Source organism: Argopecten irradians, chromosome 12 (assembly GCF_041381155.1).
Source record: "Argopecten irradians isolate NY chromosome 12, Ai_NY, whole genome shotgun sequence".
Lineage (NCBI taxonomy): Eukaryota > Metazoa > Mollusca > Bivalvia > Pectinida > Pectinidae > Argopecten > Argopecten irradians.
Window position 1 is genome coordinate 22,970,512 of NC_091145.1, and position 18,139 is coordinate 22,988,650.

At 34.7% G+C, this 18,139-nt stretch overlaps 1 protein-coding gene across 1 annotated transcript; it reads left to right on the forward strand.

Annotated features, from left to right (window-relative positions):
* Positions 1–5,112: 5,112 nt before the first annotated feature.
* LOC138336304 (sodium-dependent proline transporter-like) lies at positions 5,113–15,838 on the forward strand. Its single transcript, XM_069285740.1, has 17 exons — positions 5,113–5,271; positions 5,839–5,982; positions 6,510–6,638; positions 6,928–7,237; positions 7,490–7,633; positions 7,795–7,954; positions 8,105–8,237; positions 8,995–9,129; positions 9,563–9,666; positions 10,771–10,895; positions 11,015–11,127; positions 11,437–11,565; positions 12,129–12,228; positions 12,896–12,996; positions 13,396–13,569; positions 13,848–14,018; positions 14,488–15,838. Exons 1-17 carry the CDS (start codon positions 5,251–5,253, stop codon positions 14,611–14,613), a joined length of 2,319 nt encoding a protein of 772 aa, XP_069141841.1. The 5' UTR covers positions 5,113–5,250; the 3' UTR covers positions 14,614–15,838.
* The last annotated feature ends 2,301 nt before the right edge of the window (positions 15,839–18,139 follow it).

Sequence of the window (18,139 nt, forward strand, 5' to 3'; positions counted from 1 at the left end):
ATATAACAGATAAAATGTTTTCATGTTCAGATAATAAAAAAATATGTAGTATCAATAAGATTTTTATAACTATCAACAACCCTTTGGCTAATAATGCATTTACGTGTATATCAGGTTAGCATCATTTGAGAGGACTACGGGTACTCATCAACGAGAAAAAAATCACAAAGATAGCCGATTTTGATTGGATACAATCGCTACTTAAACTAAAGTAGTACCGAAGAACAATAGCCTTAATGAGTTAACAAATATCACAAACGAAACTCTGACAATTGTTTTTCTTGGCTCTTTCGAAAACGTCGACCATGCATTTATACAAATGTAGGCACATCTCAATAATGACTATATATCTCCGGTTTAGTCTAGGTGTGAGGGTGAAACCAATATGTACACTTTTGTCAGAATGATGCATGTGGATGTCTACGCTTACTTTTAATCGCGCGATTATCCTCACAATATGTAGGGCGAAGAACCAATTGTTGTATAAATAACTTTTATGTTATTCTCCGTAGAAAGCAACTACAATAAATAACAAAAAATGAATAAAAAAATGACATTTAAAATAACTGAATTAATAAAAAAAATGAATAAATGATTAATAAATAGAGAATAGAGCGTAACGATTTTTGTTTAGTGTTTTCTGTATTTCCAAGTTAGGTTCATAACTGATGATGAAAACATTGTTGATGTGTATTGTCTTTTGTAATTTTCCTTCTCTACAAACATAAAAAATATACTTTTTTATCATTTCACCCCGTGGTGTTTAAGTTATAGGCTTTGTATGAATACCAAATAAGTGAGGTAAGTAAGGTCACTTTCAGTATAAGTAATACCAAATAATTATTTTGTAATTGTGATAGATTGAATTAATTATGAGAGGGATGTATATATATATATATATATATTTATAAAGTATATGGAGTTACATGGTAATTTCACAATTAACGTCAAGTAGTATGATTCTGAAAAAATGCAGGAATACGGAGAATGAAAATTTAGCTCAAATAGATGGGAATCTATTAAAGGACAACGAAAATTTTAATCGCATTTCAATGTCCAAGTTTACCGAAGAAATGGACTCTTTTAATGAAATAAATAATTATTCGTATAGTCAGTGTTTATATTATTGTCACTTTTATATACATATGTAATAACAGAAATACCTCAAATATGTCTAAATTTTGTATCTTGTGATAAAAATAAAATAAAAATGATTCATCGGTGTGTACTATATATTTTGTCTATTCTTAATTGTGCAAAAAACACTAAACTTACTATAACATGGAATGAAATTGTTCATTGCATTTCATAACCACAAACATGTTCTTTCTGTGTACATTGCATTTCATAACCACAAACATGTTCTTTCTGTGTACCACTCAAATATGTGTATGTCATGCATGGTTACTCATGCAAACACTGTATTATAAATCATAATAAATAACAAACAATTTAGTCTTGGTGATACCCGAATTTATCCCATAAGGTATATTACATATTTGGATTATTGATATACTGACATTGCCATATGTGTTATAATGCTCTCAGCATTACACATATGAAGGTTGTCCCACTGGCACTAACAATTATTTCAAATTATTTTAGAATCGTTCATTAACAAGTAATTCGATGGATTTGGATTAATAAATACTTTGAAATGATTTTAGATTACAAAAGAAGAAAAAAGGTTAAAATACAAAAATAAAGAGAAAAAAATAGAGAAAATAAAAGACATGTAAACTGCACTGAACCAATTTATTATTATATTATTACGTTTAACATAACTTTGATAGGCATATTTTGGAATGGTGGTTTCCATGACCAAAATATCTAAGGTCCAGAAGTCGATGCTGGTGTGGTTTGTGCCTCGTCCGCAGGGATACATTTAGGATTTGTGTGGTGGCCGTTAGAAAGGATAGTAGTACCCTGACAGATAAGGCCTTCGTCACAGGGGCAGTAGTCATTGAATATTCCGTTAAACTGCTGTAGGAACACGTGACACGTGAGTCCTTGGTAACGCTTCGGACGACAGAATCCGGAAGTATGGGAAAAGATAAAACGTTTGTGATTGGCTGATCGTCTGTCTGCATCAGCTACACAGCACTGCCATTCCTCACAGTCAGACTGACTATGGCAGGCCTGTTCTGTCTGGGCGTCCGCCAGCTGGGGAAATACATCAATGAACCAAACATCAATCCAGAATATAAATAAAATAAGATATAACAAAATATAAACCTAGAATGTCAATTTTAGAGTAAAAGTACTTTTCTACGATCTGACCTCATTGTTGTTGATCACACTTGGCTTAGAGAAGATATGCGTAAAATGCCAATAAAACGTTGTTGTATATATGCCATAACCTAAATTTATTGAGAAAGATTTTGGTTTATGATATAGTTAAAGTATGCATTTTCCTCAGTCCTACACTTATCAAATTCAATTAAATACAGCTCAGATAAATTATAATGGGAATATTTTATAAGATATTGTTAAGATGCATTTCTATTCCCCAAACACGGGATATATTATCAGATATTTTTAGTAGCCATAACAAAAATCGTTGTTGATGACATCTTTGTTTGCTAGACGTTGTTGATGTACCCTTACAGCAAAACGAAGTATACAAAGCCATTCACGCATTACAGATAATTCGGTCTTGCTTGTACCGAGCATTTTGAATGGTTAACAAAATCCTTTATAATCCTATAACTTAAAAAGTTGTCTCTATTATACAATGTATATATATATATATATGTTCGCTGTTTTATTTATTGTTTTCATGTTAAATGCCATTCTTTATGTAATGTTAAATTTTGGAGGAAATAAAGATGGAGCAATAACAAAAAATATAAAACGTACTCTGTGTATTTATTTAACGTTACAACTTTAATCGCATTTAAATGCGCAGCAAGTTTACTTTAAAATATTGTAATTAAGAAATAAATAGTGTGTCAGTTTTTAAATTATGACGTCATATTTATACAAAAGTTGAAATATCTCATGTACCTGGTACATTTAGATTTTCTATATTCCAATAAATAATAGAAATATGTTGATGTTTACTATCCAATTCTCTTCTTCTAAATTGTGCAATAATTACCACAGCTTGGAATAAATTTGTCCATGACTGTTAAAACATCTAGATCAAATTCAGAGCCACCGTATTATATCAATACTATTTTGAAACTTGACCATTGAAATCATACGTTTGTTTGATATATAAGTAGTATACTTATACTATACTGTGATAAAACTTTACTTTTCATTTAGTCAATGCTTCATGGATAAACATTTCTAAACGATGATGCAAACATATGGAAACGTGGTCCCACGAGATTAATAGGAAATATAAACCATAAGTCAATGATATCATGATATACGCAAAGATTCTATTCATTATCTCGCTTGAACAATGTTTCGTCCAGGGCAAATCTAACAAACAAATAAATGTATAGGCATTTTCTGAGAATATTTAGAGAATATAAGCAGAAACAGAATTACGAATATATTTTAATTACATTTACACAGTTTCTAGACTGAAGACTCACCAAGAAAACAGCTAGGATTGATACCAAAATTAAAATCTTCATGGCTGAGTTTGTTGTGGACACAGTCTATCAGTGCATACCTTGTGGGCTTTGTGACAATGTGCACCTGCTGTTCTCCCACTGACTATATACAGCTATCTGTCAGGAAGCTTTGAACAATTACTTCATAGTTTGGACGGAGTGACTCAGGATAGGGCCAAATATCTCAATATCCACTTTTGCTGTATATGATATAAAGTTAAACTTTTATATATTAAGGATAGGAAATTACGTAAGTTTAACTGATGAATCACTACAATACAACTTTCAAATTTGTTTCAAGATGTGATATTAAAAACAAAAGAGAAATAATTTCTTACATAAAATTATTCAATGTACATGTAGTTCATACAGCATTTTTTATATATCTTATGGTGATCATATAATGCTAGGAGTACCCAACGTCAATTTTGACAATTTACCAATATAACAGTTGTCCAAACACTTTCTTTATTCATCAATTATCACCCAAACGTAATAAAAAATGAAAAAAGAGAAAGGGAAATGCTTGCCTTCCAACGCATAGTTGAACGATGCTTTACATTTTATAAATAACTAGTCTTTTTTGGGGGTTTTATGCAGTATTATTGGAACTTTTCCAAGGGAATTCACATTGTAGCGCTGACAACTGTACATATATGTATGATCCTTGACACTATCGTTGAAACGCTGACAAAGGATAATGGACTTCCAAATCATCGAATACTGATACAATGTAGTTGTCCTCAACAGCACGACGGCTTAGCAAATTCATACGAAATCTACGATACATGTACTAAGTATATCGTTTATTTTACAAAGAATATTCTTCACAATCTATTCGAATCAATCAACTCCGACAAATTAATCATACATACCTTGTGATTATCAATGAGATTCGGTGTGATTGCTTCTCTCAGATATAGAAAATTCATAGAAAGGGTCCCTACGTAACACGTAGGATGATATATAATTGATCAGGTTCGTGTCTTCTTCTCTTTTTGTACAGTTTTCCCTCGTTATCTACATGGATCATACCATGGACATGAAAAATATTTGAAGATTTAGATTGATACTTTTGTAAAATGCATTTTTTGAGAAAATAAAGTGTTTTCGTGCCTTTCATTAGCACGGAACCATTTCATCATCATAATTTTTTCATGTTTTATTAGCAATATTTTGTTTTTGATTTATTGGTGTATTTATTTGTTTTCATTTTGCTTTGATTTTATACCAGTTATATCTATGTATCATCTTCAAATGCTGATTATGTCAATTAAGTTATTTTGGTATCCTCTCTTTTGAATGATTGAAATACTATAAAATCTAAATAATACCGGTACACATATATAATACCTATGTGTGTCCATGCTTATTTTTATATTTAATCGAGTGTAGCTTGTGTGTGTGTGTCGAGGTGTGAAAGCCTACAGACATGACCACACACACCTGTCATTGTCTATTTGCCCTTGCCTTAAAGCTGATCTACCTGTAGAGGTTAAAGCATTCTCTCCGTCACACATGGCTGAACACGACCTCACTGTGCGTCATTTTAAAATATACCTACCCGTGCCGGAAGTAATACCTGACGAGACCGTTGGATGGACTAATATGGAGTAATATAGGACGAAGTCGGGTCAGTTTGTACATCAAGAGTGGACACGAGGGGTCAAGGCAACACACAATGTCCAAAGAGGATGACCGGGTAGGTAGAGTGTACTAGTAAGGGAGGTAAGCAATGATCGATCTCTGACCAGCTGACATGAGACTTAAATAGCTAGTACATGTATCCTCTTACTATGTGATTATACAAGAGAGAGCTAAAGACTTTAATCAAGATGTTGTACAAGTAAATCGACCTCGCCATTGTTAGATATAACGCAATGTTCTCCTACATAATTAGTAGTTTTGTATGTACAAATTCGAATATGGCATGAATGCACATAAGGCTCAGTTCAAGTACATTTACCATGGATATAGACGTGATATACATAGGTGTATGTGACACATTAAAATATAGGAGGAATTATAAAAATGTAATTGTGTAAAATAAAGGAATAAATCATACATAAAGGACTACGTTCAGGCCAGATTTCGGAATTTTCGATATATTTTTAGCATGAACTATGTGATGACATCTGTATTAAGTTTATAGAACATAAACTTGATGTGTGACATAAAATATGCAAATACTTTAACCAGTGAGTTCTCAACTTCCATGAACATACTACACATACATTGTAACAGTGTTTTTTTCTTGTTTTCTCCCCAGTATGACCGGTGGACTGACAATGATGATGACGTCAGACCTTCCCCTGGAAATCCGAACCCCCCTACGAATAAGGCCCAACTTCCGGACCTGATCGGAATCGACAACCCCATACAACTCCCGGGGCGTCACAGTAGTGTATCAAATGTAATTTTGCTTTAACATAGTCTTCCTTATACATAAATGTAATACTGTATCTTATTTTATCTTTCCTTTTTGTATAGGTTTTCAACAAGAATAAGAACGTTGCAATCATTTCACGAAATTCAAAAAGACAAAAAATTCTCGTAGAAATATATAATGTGTGTCGGAAATAGCGATAAACCGCTAAGCAATTGTAAGTATGAAATATAAATATCTGTAACGGGTAATGCAATGCAGTTTAAAAACAGAAAAAGCAAGTAAATGGAAGCTTATACTTTAATTATTTAACTATCAGTTGTATAGCATACATGTGTTTTTTTTTATTTGTTATTGTTTTTATCAGTCGCCAAAGGATGGTGTGTACCCTTGAGTACCCGGATGTTAACTTTCTGTGACGTCTTACAATCTTTTCCGAAATCTTCTATATTAGTATCATACTTGCCGACCTGTCGTAGTAGCTTTGATTATTTACATCTCCTTATTGTATTCTTAATTTTGATAATTTCCAATATGGTTCCTCTATGCTGTAGGACACCATGAATGAAGCCGATTCCGAGTCGACATCTGTGGACCTCAGACGCAACGACAGGGACATTAAAACCTCAGTGGATCCAGGAGTATACAGACCAAAACGAGGCTACTCCCGGACCCCCTCTAGGGTAGGCAAACATTTCTAAACATTTGCTGCTAAAATGTGTGTTTGATTTTAATGCCCAAGCATACTCAAGTGAAGGCTTATTCTAAAATAATAACAGTTCAATAAAACTTCGTAATATTTAAATTCTTATTTACATAGTATGATATTTAGTATTGTGAAGGTAATCATTGTTACATATTTAAGTCAAACAATAAACACTAGATATATTGAGCTCTATTATAAAACTGAGCCGTCATTTCAAATACTCTCGACATTTACCGAATATTATGCCTCTATGACGTCACTTCCAGGGTACGATGATGACTGAGGAGACGACAGACAGCCGGAAGCAGATCTTCGGTGTAGACGAGAACGAGGAGAGAGGGAACTGGTCGGGGCGGTTCGACTTTCTGTTATCACTACTCGGATACGCCGTGGGCCTGGGCAATGTTTGGCGTTTCCCCTACCTATGTTACCGAAACGGGGGCGGGGCTTTCCTCATTCCTTTTGTTATCATGATGATCATCATCGGGGTTCCTCTCTTCTTCATGGAGGCATGTCTTGGCCAGTTCTGTAGCAGTGGACCTATGACGTGCTGGCATTTCGCGCCACTTTTTAAAGGTTTGCCTTTGTCCTTTCATCTATATCATTAACCAGTAGGGTATAACAAACAATTAGTGTATTTTGCTAACCCCAGAGATTAGTCAAAATAGGACACAGGAACGAACATCATCTGATAACATCTGTTACCATCTGTATCATAATATATATGTCTAATTTCATAAATGTGATTATTGGTATCGACATTGACCTTGTAGGTGTTTGTATCATTGTGGTAAAATGTAGTTTATTTTACCGACCTTGACCTTGTAGGTGTGGGTATCGCCATGGTGATAGTGTCCGCCGGTACCTCTATGTATTACAACATGATCCTAGCCTGGGCCTATTTCTATATGTTCGCCTCCTTTACCAGCGAACTTCCCTGGCAGGGCTGTAACAACGGATGGAACAGCAATGGTAAATAATACACAACTTATGTCAATGATTGGGCTCAGAAGGAACCAAAATAAGCATATTCCTAGTTGTAGATTTATTTAAAAATCGATTCTAAACAGGAAAGATGATCATGTCTCCATTTTACCCTCTATTGGCAAATTAATCTATGTTCATACCAACAGACTGTAGTCTCAAGCTTCCACTGGTGAAATGTGAAGTAGGTGAGAAGTTCCTGAACGGTACCTGTTACTCAGACGGTGTCTTCCGGGGACTATATAACGACACCATGTTTACTGACGCAACTGGCCGGAAGAGGATATCACCGGCGGAGGAATACTTCAAGTAAGGATGTCTGGATGATTATAAATTATTGTCATTTTATGGTGTTAGACGTGGGGTTTGAAGCATTCTTTACATACATTTTCAGGTTGTTCCATGGTACTGTTAATTGACTGTATATAAATAACATCCTCATGATATTGCTTGTTGCAGTAATAGAGCGTTGGGACTGAGTACAGGCCTAGAGGATTTTGGACAGCCTCGTTGGGAACTCGTACTCTGTCTTCTACTGGCCTGGTTCGTGTGTTTCCTTTGTCTAATCAAGGGCATCAAAACTACAGGCAAAGTAAGTATATGTTTTGTATTCCGTAGGCAATTGGCTAAATAAATCTAACGAAATTACTCTGGAAAACCGTAAAAATGAAAGAAAACATATAACGGGAAACTTATAGTCGCTTAGAATCTGTATTCATAATATTATATTTAAATAGAGTACCTAAATCGTTTATTCCTGTGATGTTTATTCAAGGTAATGATACACTTCTGTAGTAAAGTTTTTATTGATGACCTTGGTTTACTGGTTCTTTTTTTGTTCATAGTCGATATACATACAGTCAGTGACCATAATAGACTTTGCAAGTGAAAATTTTACTGTTTATTCTTAGTTATTTAACATATTTGTAATTGTTGTTCCTAACATCATTTTGCATTCAATCGTTTCAAGATTTTGCGCACTGACTAAGAACTAGTTTTGCATCCTGCATGTATTATCCAAAATATTTTCCGTGTCATTTTTATCGAGAAATCGATCTATAATCTAGACATGTAATCTTAATGACGCCATATTACTATTGACGAAAAAGGAAATGGGACGTCATCAAGCGTTGTTTGATTACAATCGTTCACAACTGGGACATATTGCAACGGAAGAATATGAACTAGATAACTAGTTTTTATGTTTGTAATTGATTCCCGGAGACGAGTATTTAAACATGTAGTATTACTTAGAATTCATAGTAAAAATCACTTGCGTACTGTATTATGGCCGCTAACTGTAGGTAATATTAATTAATCAATTATTCATACATCTTCTTTCCCTTCAGGTTGTATACTTCACTGCAGTGTTCCCTTATGTTGTTCTTATCATCCTGTTTTTCCGTGGGATCACATTGGAGGGAGCCGGAAAGGGAGTATACTACTACATTGTACCGGAGTGGGGGAGGCTCTTAGACGCTAGGGTAAGTCCAGAATACCAAATATTGTATCGCCATGAGACAGGCTTTTAGGTGGTACAGGGGTAAGTCCTGGGCCGTGTTGTTCAAACTTGAATTTTTTATTTCTCATTTGCTTCACAACCGTAATGAAATTTCTGTAAAATGAGCAACAAGATAAAAAATGAATTATTCAGAATATTTTGTAAACAACTGTCAAGTAAGTTCTTCAAGAAATAATTTTAATCAATTGGGCACAGAATATCTTTCGTTATCAAATATTGTAACAAGTATGAGGAAGGCATTTAGACGTCAGGCTAGACAATTGTTGGTCTAGGATATACATAATATGTTTTGTAGGACTGGTGTTAAATGAGTTTTATTTTTATTAATATCAACGTATTTAGAATTACATGATCCTGATAACTGTGTAAAGCTGTATTATTTATGACGCCTACAGGTATGGAAGGATGCCGCTGTCCAGATATTCTTCTCAATGTCTATAGCCGGGGGTGGATTGGTCACTTTATCAAGTTACAATCGTTTTCATAACAACATTCTAAAGTAAGTATGTGTATTTTAAGGATTAACCTCTTACTTTGCTTAGTTAATGAGATGATAGACAATGGAGCACGAGGTACAATTTACTGACTGCTCCATTGCGTTTATCATCTCATAAACTAAGCAAAGTAAGAGGTTAATCCTTATATTTACAATATTTTCTATGAACAATAAAATCTCCCAGAACGACATATACAATCATTTACTGTGTGTTATTCGCCGTTATACTGCTGTCATGTTTATCCATGCACAACAGCCATTCAGAAAAAGCGCGCCATTGATGACTGCAGCTTAATACCGCCCTTTTCTCCATGACATCACAAAATAGTTCCTATATTTCAGTTATTTTTTTCAGGTCAAATAGCAATAACACATTTAAAAATAAATATGTTTTATTGTATGTCTCCCATTGTTTCGAACATGTGTTATTTGTAAACATTGACACGTGATTTTGTAGAATGTCAAAAGAAGTCCGCCAATGGTTACATGTACAAATTGTATTCATACGCACTTAATCGGGTCACTTTCTGCACTCAAGTTACTGGGAAATAAACAGATCTGCCCTAACTTAGTTTACCGATACAGAAACAGTGGCAATTGTTAATATTTATAAATACGTTCATCCCAGGTTAGTCTTTATGATATGTCCATGACAATGAGGCCCTATGATGTTTTGGATGATATAGGAAAGCATTCTTATACGATATTATTTAAAAAAAATAGTATTGTAGAAACCATTATTTGTGTAATATTATTATACTAGGGATATGTCCTTCTTTTTACACCTATATGGCTGTCTACTGGTTGGATATCGTTTGTGCTTGGCTAAAAGTGCTTTGAAACTCTTCTAATTGGATAAGGTTTGACATACGAAGATGGATTACCTTTAACAGGTTTATAAGTGACTGTCCAAGAAATGATCACACATAAACCAGGTAGAGGTAGCTCCCCAGTCATGATATAAACAGATAACAGGTCACTTATATACAAGTTATGATGTCATGAGAAATAATTTGAAGAACAAAAGGAGTATTGCTAACTGTGCTTTAATGGTTGGATAGTGTTTGTGTTCAGCTTCTGTATTCTCTAATCTTATCTTTTATCCAGGGACTCTATAATCGTCAGTATAGGAGATACACTCACCTGTATATTTGCCGGGTTCGTCATATTTTCCTATCTGGGCTTCATGGCCAACAAACTCAACGTGGAAGTCAAGGACGTTGCTAAAGACGGTAAGTCGTTGTCATAGAAATGTTATTGCAATGTAACATTTTCGGAATGTTGAGGGTGACATTTTTTCATATTTGAACATGTTGATGTTAACAACATTTATCTATATTTCCGCCTACAGGTGCGGGTCTGGCGTTCGTGGTATATCCTGAAGCCGTCACAAGCCTCCCACCTCCTCCTCTCTGGTCCATACTCTTCTTCTTCATGCTCATCACACTGGGCCTCGACAGTCAGGTAATAATTAATCAGTTTATAATGTTTTATACTGTTGGCATTAATCATAATTCTGAGTGCAATCTACTGTGTGCAATATTCATTTAATAATCTCAATGCTATGTGTTATTCCTGACTGCAAGTCATAAATAATGGTTTAGAAATCTTATTTATAGACATAAGCACGAGGGATAATAAGCACGAGGGATAGAGTTCAACTTGCAATTTACAAAGAAATTTTGTTATATTTTTATGGAATCCTCTTAGACACAAACAGTGATTAAAATTACAAACAATGATTTAAACCGTGTCCTAATGGTTTTGTTCCAGTTCGCCATGTTGGAGACTGTCCTGACAGGAGTCCTTGACCAGTTCCCACATCTGAGACCAAAGAAAACCATAGTCATCCTCTGTATCTGTATATTCTTCTTCTTCCTTGGGTTACCTTTGACCGCACCGGTAAGTTCATCCATTCGTGCCTAGTTTGATATTATCATTAACAGCGTTGTATTAAGTGTCATAAACAAGTTCTAAAGCAGTTTTCCCCGACTCACCATTTTACCATACAGTATATATGTATTTTGTTCCATGAAAATTACACACGCAAATGCTGTGTTATTGGTTGTTACAATAACATTGTAGAATATTCCCTTTTTACGCATGAAATGTGTGCAGTAATTCCCAATCTGAGGCCGTACCCGAGTTCGACATAGTTTCCTATCTGTGCTTTATGGCTAACTAACTTAACGTGGAGGTCAAGGACGTTGCTAGATGCATACAAGTTTTGTCTGCTCTCAGAAATAACATTGTTCATAATACTAATGTTCTTGTCGTTAATGTCAATAATATTTAAATAGAGAGTATACTTCACAGATACTTAATGAACAATAAAATCATTGACTGTTCCATCAGTACCAGTGAAACAATCGTATGCACTTTCTCTTTTACCTCAAGTTTAAGTTACACAGTGTAAGGTAGATGTATTTTGAGAGCTACAGTATACCCTGTTGTTCTCTCTACAGGGCGGAATGTACCTGTTACAACTCATGGATAACTATGTGGGGGGCTGGACCCTCCTCATCATCGGCCTGTTCGAGAACATTTGTGTGGCGTATGTATACGGTAAGTGTAAACGAGTATCCTGATGAATTAAAATAGAAAGCGTGGAATTTGTATTCTTTTGTGTTTGTTACTATCTTTCTTGTGACCAACATGATTGTTCGAACGATGTCAACTGTTCTCGTTTGTATTCCTCGTAGAAGCATATGAAAACAGAAATCGTTCGGCGCATCATAGCCTTAATTATTCGAACTCTTGCATATTTGTAAATCGTAAAGAGCATCATCACCTGATTGCAACTGTTTTATATGACGATACAAATCAATACCACTATAATCCTTTTATCCTGCATGGTGTTTACATACTACATCTATATTAGGTTATGGGACAAGGAAGTAATTCCAACGGTGTTGACAAAACAAAATTGTCACATTTTTGTCCACACGGTTGGAATTACTTCCTTGTCCCATATTTACCATTTGAAGTAATTCGTATCCAACAGACTTACGTTTGAATGGATCCCGTGTTATCTGGAAACTCCTGTTGATATTACTTCTTTGACCCTTATCTTAGGTTATGGAAATTTGAGACTGTATTCTTGATTTTCAGTCTTTTACTTCAGTTTATTTTAGCCTAACAGTTTTAATTTCCTTTTCTAGCTATCTCCATACATTTAAACCATACACTTACATATATAGTTAAGATACTTATTTTATTTACCATAATCCAGGAGTAAACAGGTTCCTGAAGGATATAGAGGTGATGTTAGGCTTCAAGATGATAATATGGTGGAAAATCTGCTGGTGGGTCGTCAGCCCTCTAACACTGGTAGTAAGTATAAGTACCAATGTTATATTTCATCTTAAAATTGTACAGCAAAATATTAAAATACACTCTTGAAAATAGTTTAACTGTACTTACTCAAAATACAATTCATTTGTACATAGACCAGCCATCAGACCCTAAGTTGTTGATAAGACTTATTCATAATAAAAGTTCTGATTCTTGATAATTTCCCTCTAATTTGATCCGATTTAACAATTTTATCCAGACTAGCTGATTCTGCATCAAGGACCTAGATAATATATGGACAACTGAGGTTGTTCTTGCGATATCATATAAACGTATGAACATATTGGTAGGTGTGGTGGTACATTAACCGTTAGATTTATTTATACTATATAAATCTGCTTGAAGTAAAACATTAGCCATGACAATTTTGGTCTTCAGGCCCTGTTTATCTTCACCTTTGTGGACTACGCACCGTCCGAGTACGGGGACTACAAGTACCCGGCCTGGGCTGACGGTCTGGGCTGGGCCATGGCCTTCCTTTCCGTCCTGGCTATACCCATTACAATGCTTTACAAGATCAGCAAAGAGGATGACGAAGACAGCATTATAGAGGTATTCACTTAAAGCCATGGTACAGGAAACTTGTGAGGGCAATACAATGCATCATTTTCAGATTTATCAATCAAAACACTTATAAACCCGAAAAGGGATAAAACGATATTATCGATGAGCAAACGAAGATTGTCTTCTTGATCTGATGAGAAGTCTTCTTGTTATTTTCAAAAGTTATCAAAGAAGGTTTATTTTGATAAAAATGTATATGTGTTCTTGGTAATTCAACTATCTTAACTGTTTGGTAATTAACTATCTTAACTGTTTTAACTTCACAGAAAATAAAGTTACTGGTGACCCCGACCCGGCAATGGGGACCTGCCCTGGTCAAGCACCGTCGCCTAGTGACGTATGTAGAGGGATGGGTGATCGATCCGTGGGAGGAGCTGGCTACTTACGTAAACAACGCATTCGCCTCGGAGAAAACGAAATCACGGAGCACTTTATGGGTAAGTGTGTCTACGTCTCTATTAAAGGAAGACAACACAAAGGGGAAATAGCTCTAGGTTCACTACACCATTATGGCTAAATCTTAATACGTTGATTTTGATGTATTGAAAACCACGCGAAAAAATAAAGATTTACCTTACCGTCGGTTAGTCCTACCGTCCAGAGATGATGAGAATGCTGTCACAATTAGCAGAAGGTATCTGGAAATATCTCGAATTTATTTGTACAAAAAGACATTTCGAAAATATATGACGAATGAATCTTTTTGGAGAGATGTTGTAGCCATTGGGAAAAATCATAAAAATAGCCAAAACAGAATGTAGCAATTGAAACAAATTCTATATTTGTTATGTTCATTGTTTCATAGTGACCAGCAAGAGCGATGTATGTTAGACAGAAATATCCTTTTGTTTATGAACAATTTACTCTTCATTGGTGTATTTACCTGATTGATATATTACTTTGCAGACCTCCGAGCCCGTCATATCGCCCTACTTTGATCCTCGTAGAAAGAAGAACTTCAGTGACAGTGAGAGTTATGATGGTACAGAAGCATCAGAGAAAACCGGTGTATCGTTCGAATCTTATGTTTGATAAAATTATATCTTAAACCCATAGACATTAATAGACCCTGAGAGCATCAAGCATTCTGGGCCTACTTTCATTAATATTCCGTAACTACAGGAAACTCCTTAACATAAAATTATACATTTGAAAGCTCAAAAGAGGTGACTTAACGTACTGTATCATGTCTTCTGTAATGCTTTCCCATGGTGAAAAATCTAAGTTGTGAAATTCTGATCGTTGTGAAGAAAGAATTAAAGGGCATGGTTGATGAACTGGGAGCAGGTGTTGCAGAAGTCTGGTTTGAACTCTAAGACTGCCTCAACAGTGAGTTATTGACAGTACGGCGTCCTTCACTTACGTGGCAGGAACAAAGTGAAAAGATTGTTATATAATCCACAAGATGATACATACAGGAAAGAGAATCTTATCAACATCTTATTTATGAAATCCATATTTTATATGAATATATCATAGTATACCTCGGTTGCCATGGGTGCCAAAGATTTTATATACATTAACATATTCATTGCAATCCATACCATTATCACATTGAAGGACTAATATAATGTAAATCAACTAATTCTCGTTGCGACTTAATTTTCGCATTTCATACCCAATAACATTTAGTGCCAAATAAATTTCGCAATAAACACTTAAATACTGTATAGTTCTTGGAGTTGGCACTTTTTCACGGCGATTAATGTTTACCAGTTTCGATCGCACGCGAAATAGGTGAAATATAGTCACACACGAAAACAAGTTGGTTTACATTACATTTATCATACATCTGTTTATAAACTTATATTTGGATGGAATCATAATTAACGATTGTTATCAATGGGACTTGTTCACGTACCACGTGATACCCGATAACGTTTGAGCGAGATTATTGTTTCTTCTGGTGATGGAATGACGTCAATTTCAGCGGGAAGATTACAAAAATAACGTTCCATCACCACTGGAGATACACATGTACTAGTCTCGCACAAACGCTATCGGTATCACGTGGTATATGTATAAGTACCATTTTATCTTGTATCTGTGATGACGCTATCTAAAACGTGTGTTATCTCAATCTAAAGAAATCCGTTTCATTACATGATGTTAAGAATGATGTGGGTTTTAGTAGAGTGATATTAATTGTATTATTATTAAATTGCTTTTGTATCAGTATATACATGATAATATCTTGATCTCTAGGTGATAACAAAACCTGAAAGAGGGAAAGTAATGTGTGAAAAAGAGAGAGAGAGAGAACAAAAGAATGGAATATTTGTGAAATAAAAAAATACCTATACGTTTGTCTTATTTTTGTGATGAAACAATCTGATACTGAAACAATATTATCTGAATTTAATTAAAATCTATTTCATTATATCATGCTATTAGAAATACGTATTTCAGTACAGAAATATTTATATTACATGTATATTATCCAATCAATTTTATATCAGTATATGTATGTATGAAGTAAACATTTTGTTAAATAGGATTGTGATAATATAGTTTACAAGTGAAATTATTCATGCCGTGGACAATTTCATTAATGTTTCCACGAATATATAAATCCAAACTCAACCATAACAAGTTGCGCAATAAGTTGATTCATTGCAGACACAAAGCGCAAAAAGTTTGAAAGTTGACTTAATGGCAAATCCACGCGGAAAGGAACGACTGGTTGTCCCTTGAGGAAGACGGAAATGATGAAGATATATGATTGATAAATATGGCATATTATTGAGGATCAGCATAATACGGATACATTTCAAAACTAAAGTCTCGCCGGGAAACGACGAAGAATTCACAAGAAAAGTCACATTACGAAACTACGGTTCCTTCCGGAGAATAATTGATACAGATAGAAACTTTACAGCATTATATTTACATTTCCGTTTTCACTTTCCTATATAACCTTACTAACCGGGCAATCGTTTACACTTGCGTAAACGAAGAGGGGCTGTTTCGCGATTCCATCAATTACTCAACTGTTCCACCAATCGTATAACGTTGAAAAAACGATGGTTTATTTCACCGGAACACCAGATTTAAATGAAATGGTTGGTCGAAATGTAAATAAAAGGAATGGTTTTAATTTTTTGTTGTTTACTGGTGTGTAAACTGCATTTTTTTGTACAGAGATTATGGCCTAATAATTTCATGGGAAAAAAAAGTTCCAAAATGAATTTAGAAAACTAATTTCGTTGAACGTGTTCAGTCGGCATTAATAGGAGAAACGACGATATTGTTAATGAGATATTGTTTGGAACTTTTTCAGTCGTTTTCATCCAGAAAACGACTAAGACACAAAGGGCTTGGAGCATAGATGGTTTCGCAGACCTCGTTGAGACAACATCGCTAGGATATCCTCAGACGAAATAATGTTGTTGAGAATTGTTTATTTTACTTCCCATTGAGACATAGAATTGTTCTGTATTAATCGCCACACGACATCAACATGTTCCGAATGAGAATGACAAGGTTCATGGAACCCTTTAAGCCAGTCTTTCCTTTAGAAATAGAAAGGTTATTGTTGAGAATGAGACCATAAGAGATGAGAAATTGCATTCGGTTCGGTTGACCCGGCTCTGCTCGGGCGATACACTTTCTCATATGGTTTTTGATCCACTCGGCTTTCCACGGCTTGGCTGGACTCGTTTGATATCGGCCATATCGCCAGGAGAAACAGAGAGGCTGGGGAAAAGGATGCTATCGAAGAACTCGTTTAGGTCTAGATTCAACAGGGAAATACAAGTGCTTAAAATACGATTTTTTTCTCTGTTGGAATCACCAGCAGAAACAGAGAGATTGAGAAAGCCAATATTTTCTGGAACCACATCTCTAAGACAAACATAGAAATTGGAAAGTGAAGATTACAAATTTCCGAGGCGATCTGTCCCTTTATCAAGATACACAAAACGAACACGATTGCATAATATAATACGAACAGTATTACGGATATACACCATTATAAATGTATCGTGTTTGGCAGTGTATTCCGTCTCAATTTCACATTTGCTGTGCAAAATTACATCATAACTGATAAAAATTACACTCATTTATCAAACTATATTCTATAATTAGCAATATCCTTGAAAACACGATATCAGAAAAGTGATGAATCATGATTATTTTCTGTCTGTAAGCATAAATTAATTTTATACAAAAAACCCCAAAGAAACAAGAGAGAGATTGTGATACAAATCCATATCATAATTTTCCTCGCGTAAAACAGCGAGTTGTCTTTCTTTAGAGAGCAACCAACTAAATGATTTTACATAGACCACAGTGTTAAACTTTGTTAAAGTTTTGTACTGTATTATTAAAACAAAGGAATATTAGTTAGCTGTTGTGTTCTATAATTAAAGTCTAGGTTCTCATATAACACTAAATAGAAAAAAAAAGTTTGGGTCCTTCTGCTCAAACTCCAACCAGGGTAGCTTTATTGAAATCAGGCGCATTTTGCACTAAAAAATCCGGAAATTCTAATGGTTTTACCTATTCATTATCAAAGTTGATATTTTGAACCTAAATCTCAATATGAATTTCCAAATTC

What these genes read in the sequence shown, in the direction of transcription:
- LOC138336304 (XM_069285740.1), top strand. Translation starts at nt 5,251, where the DNA reads ATGTCCAAAGAGGATGACCGG. An exon ending in GGAGGCTCTTAGACGCTAGG is followed by an intron (nt 9,130 to 9,562) that starts GTAAGTCCAGAA and finishes TGACGCCTACAG; the next exon opens with GTATGGAAGGATGCCGCTGT. An exon ending in CACTGGGCCTCGACAGTCAG is followed by an intron (nt 11,128 to 11,436) that starts GTAATAATTAAT and finishes GTTTTGTTCCAG; the next exon opens with TTCGCCATGTTGGAGACTGT.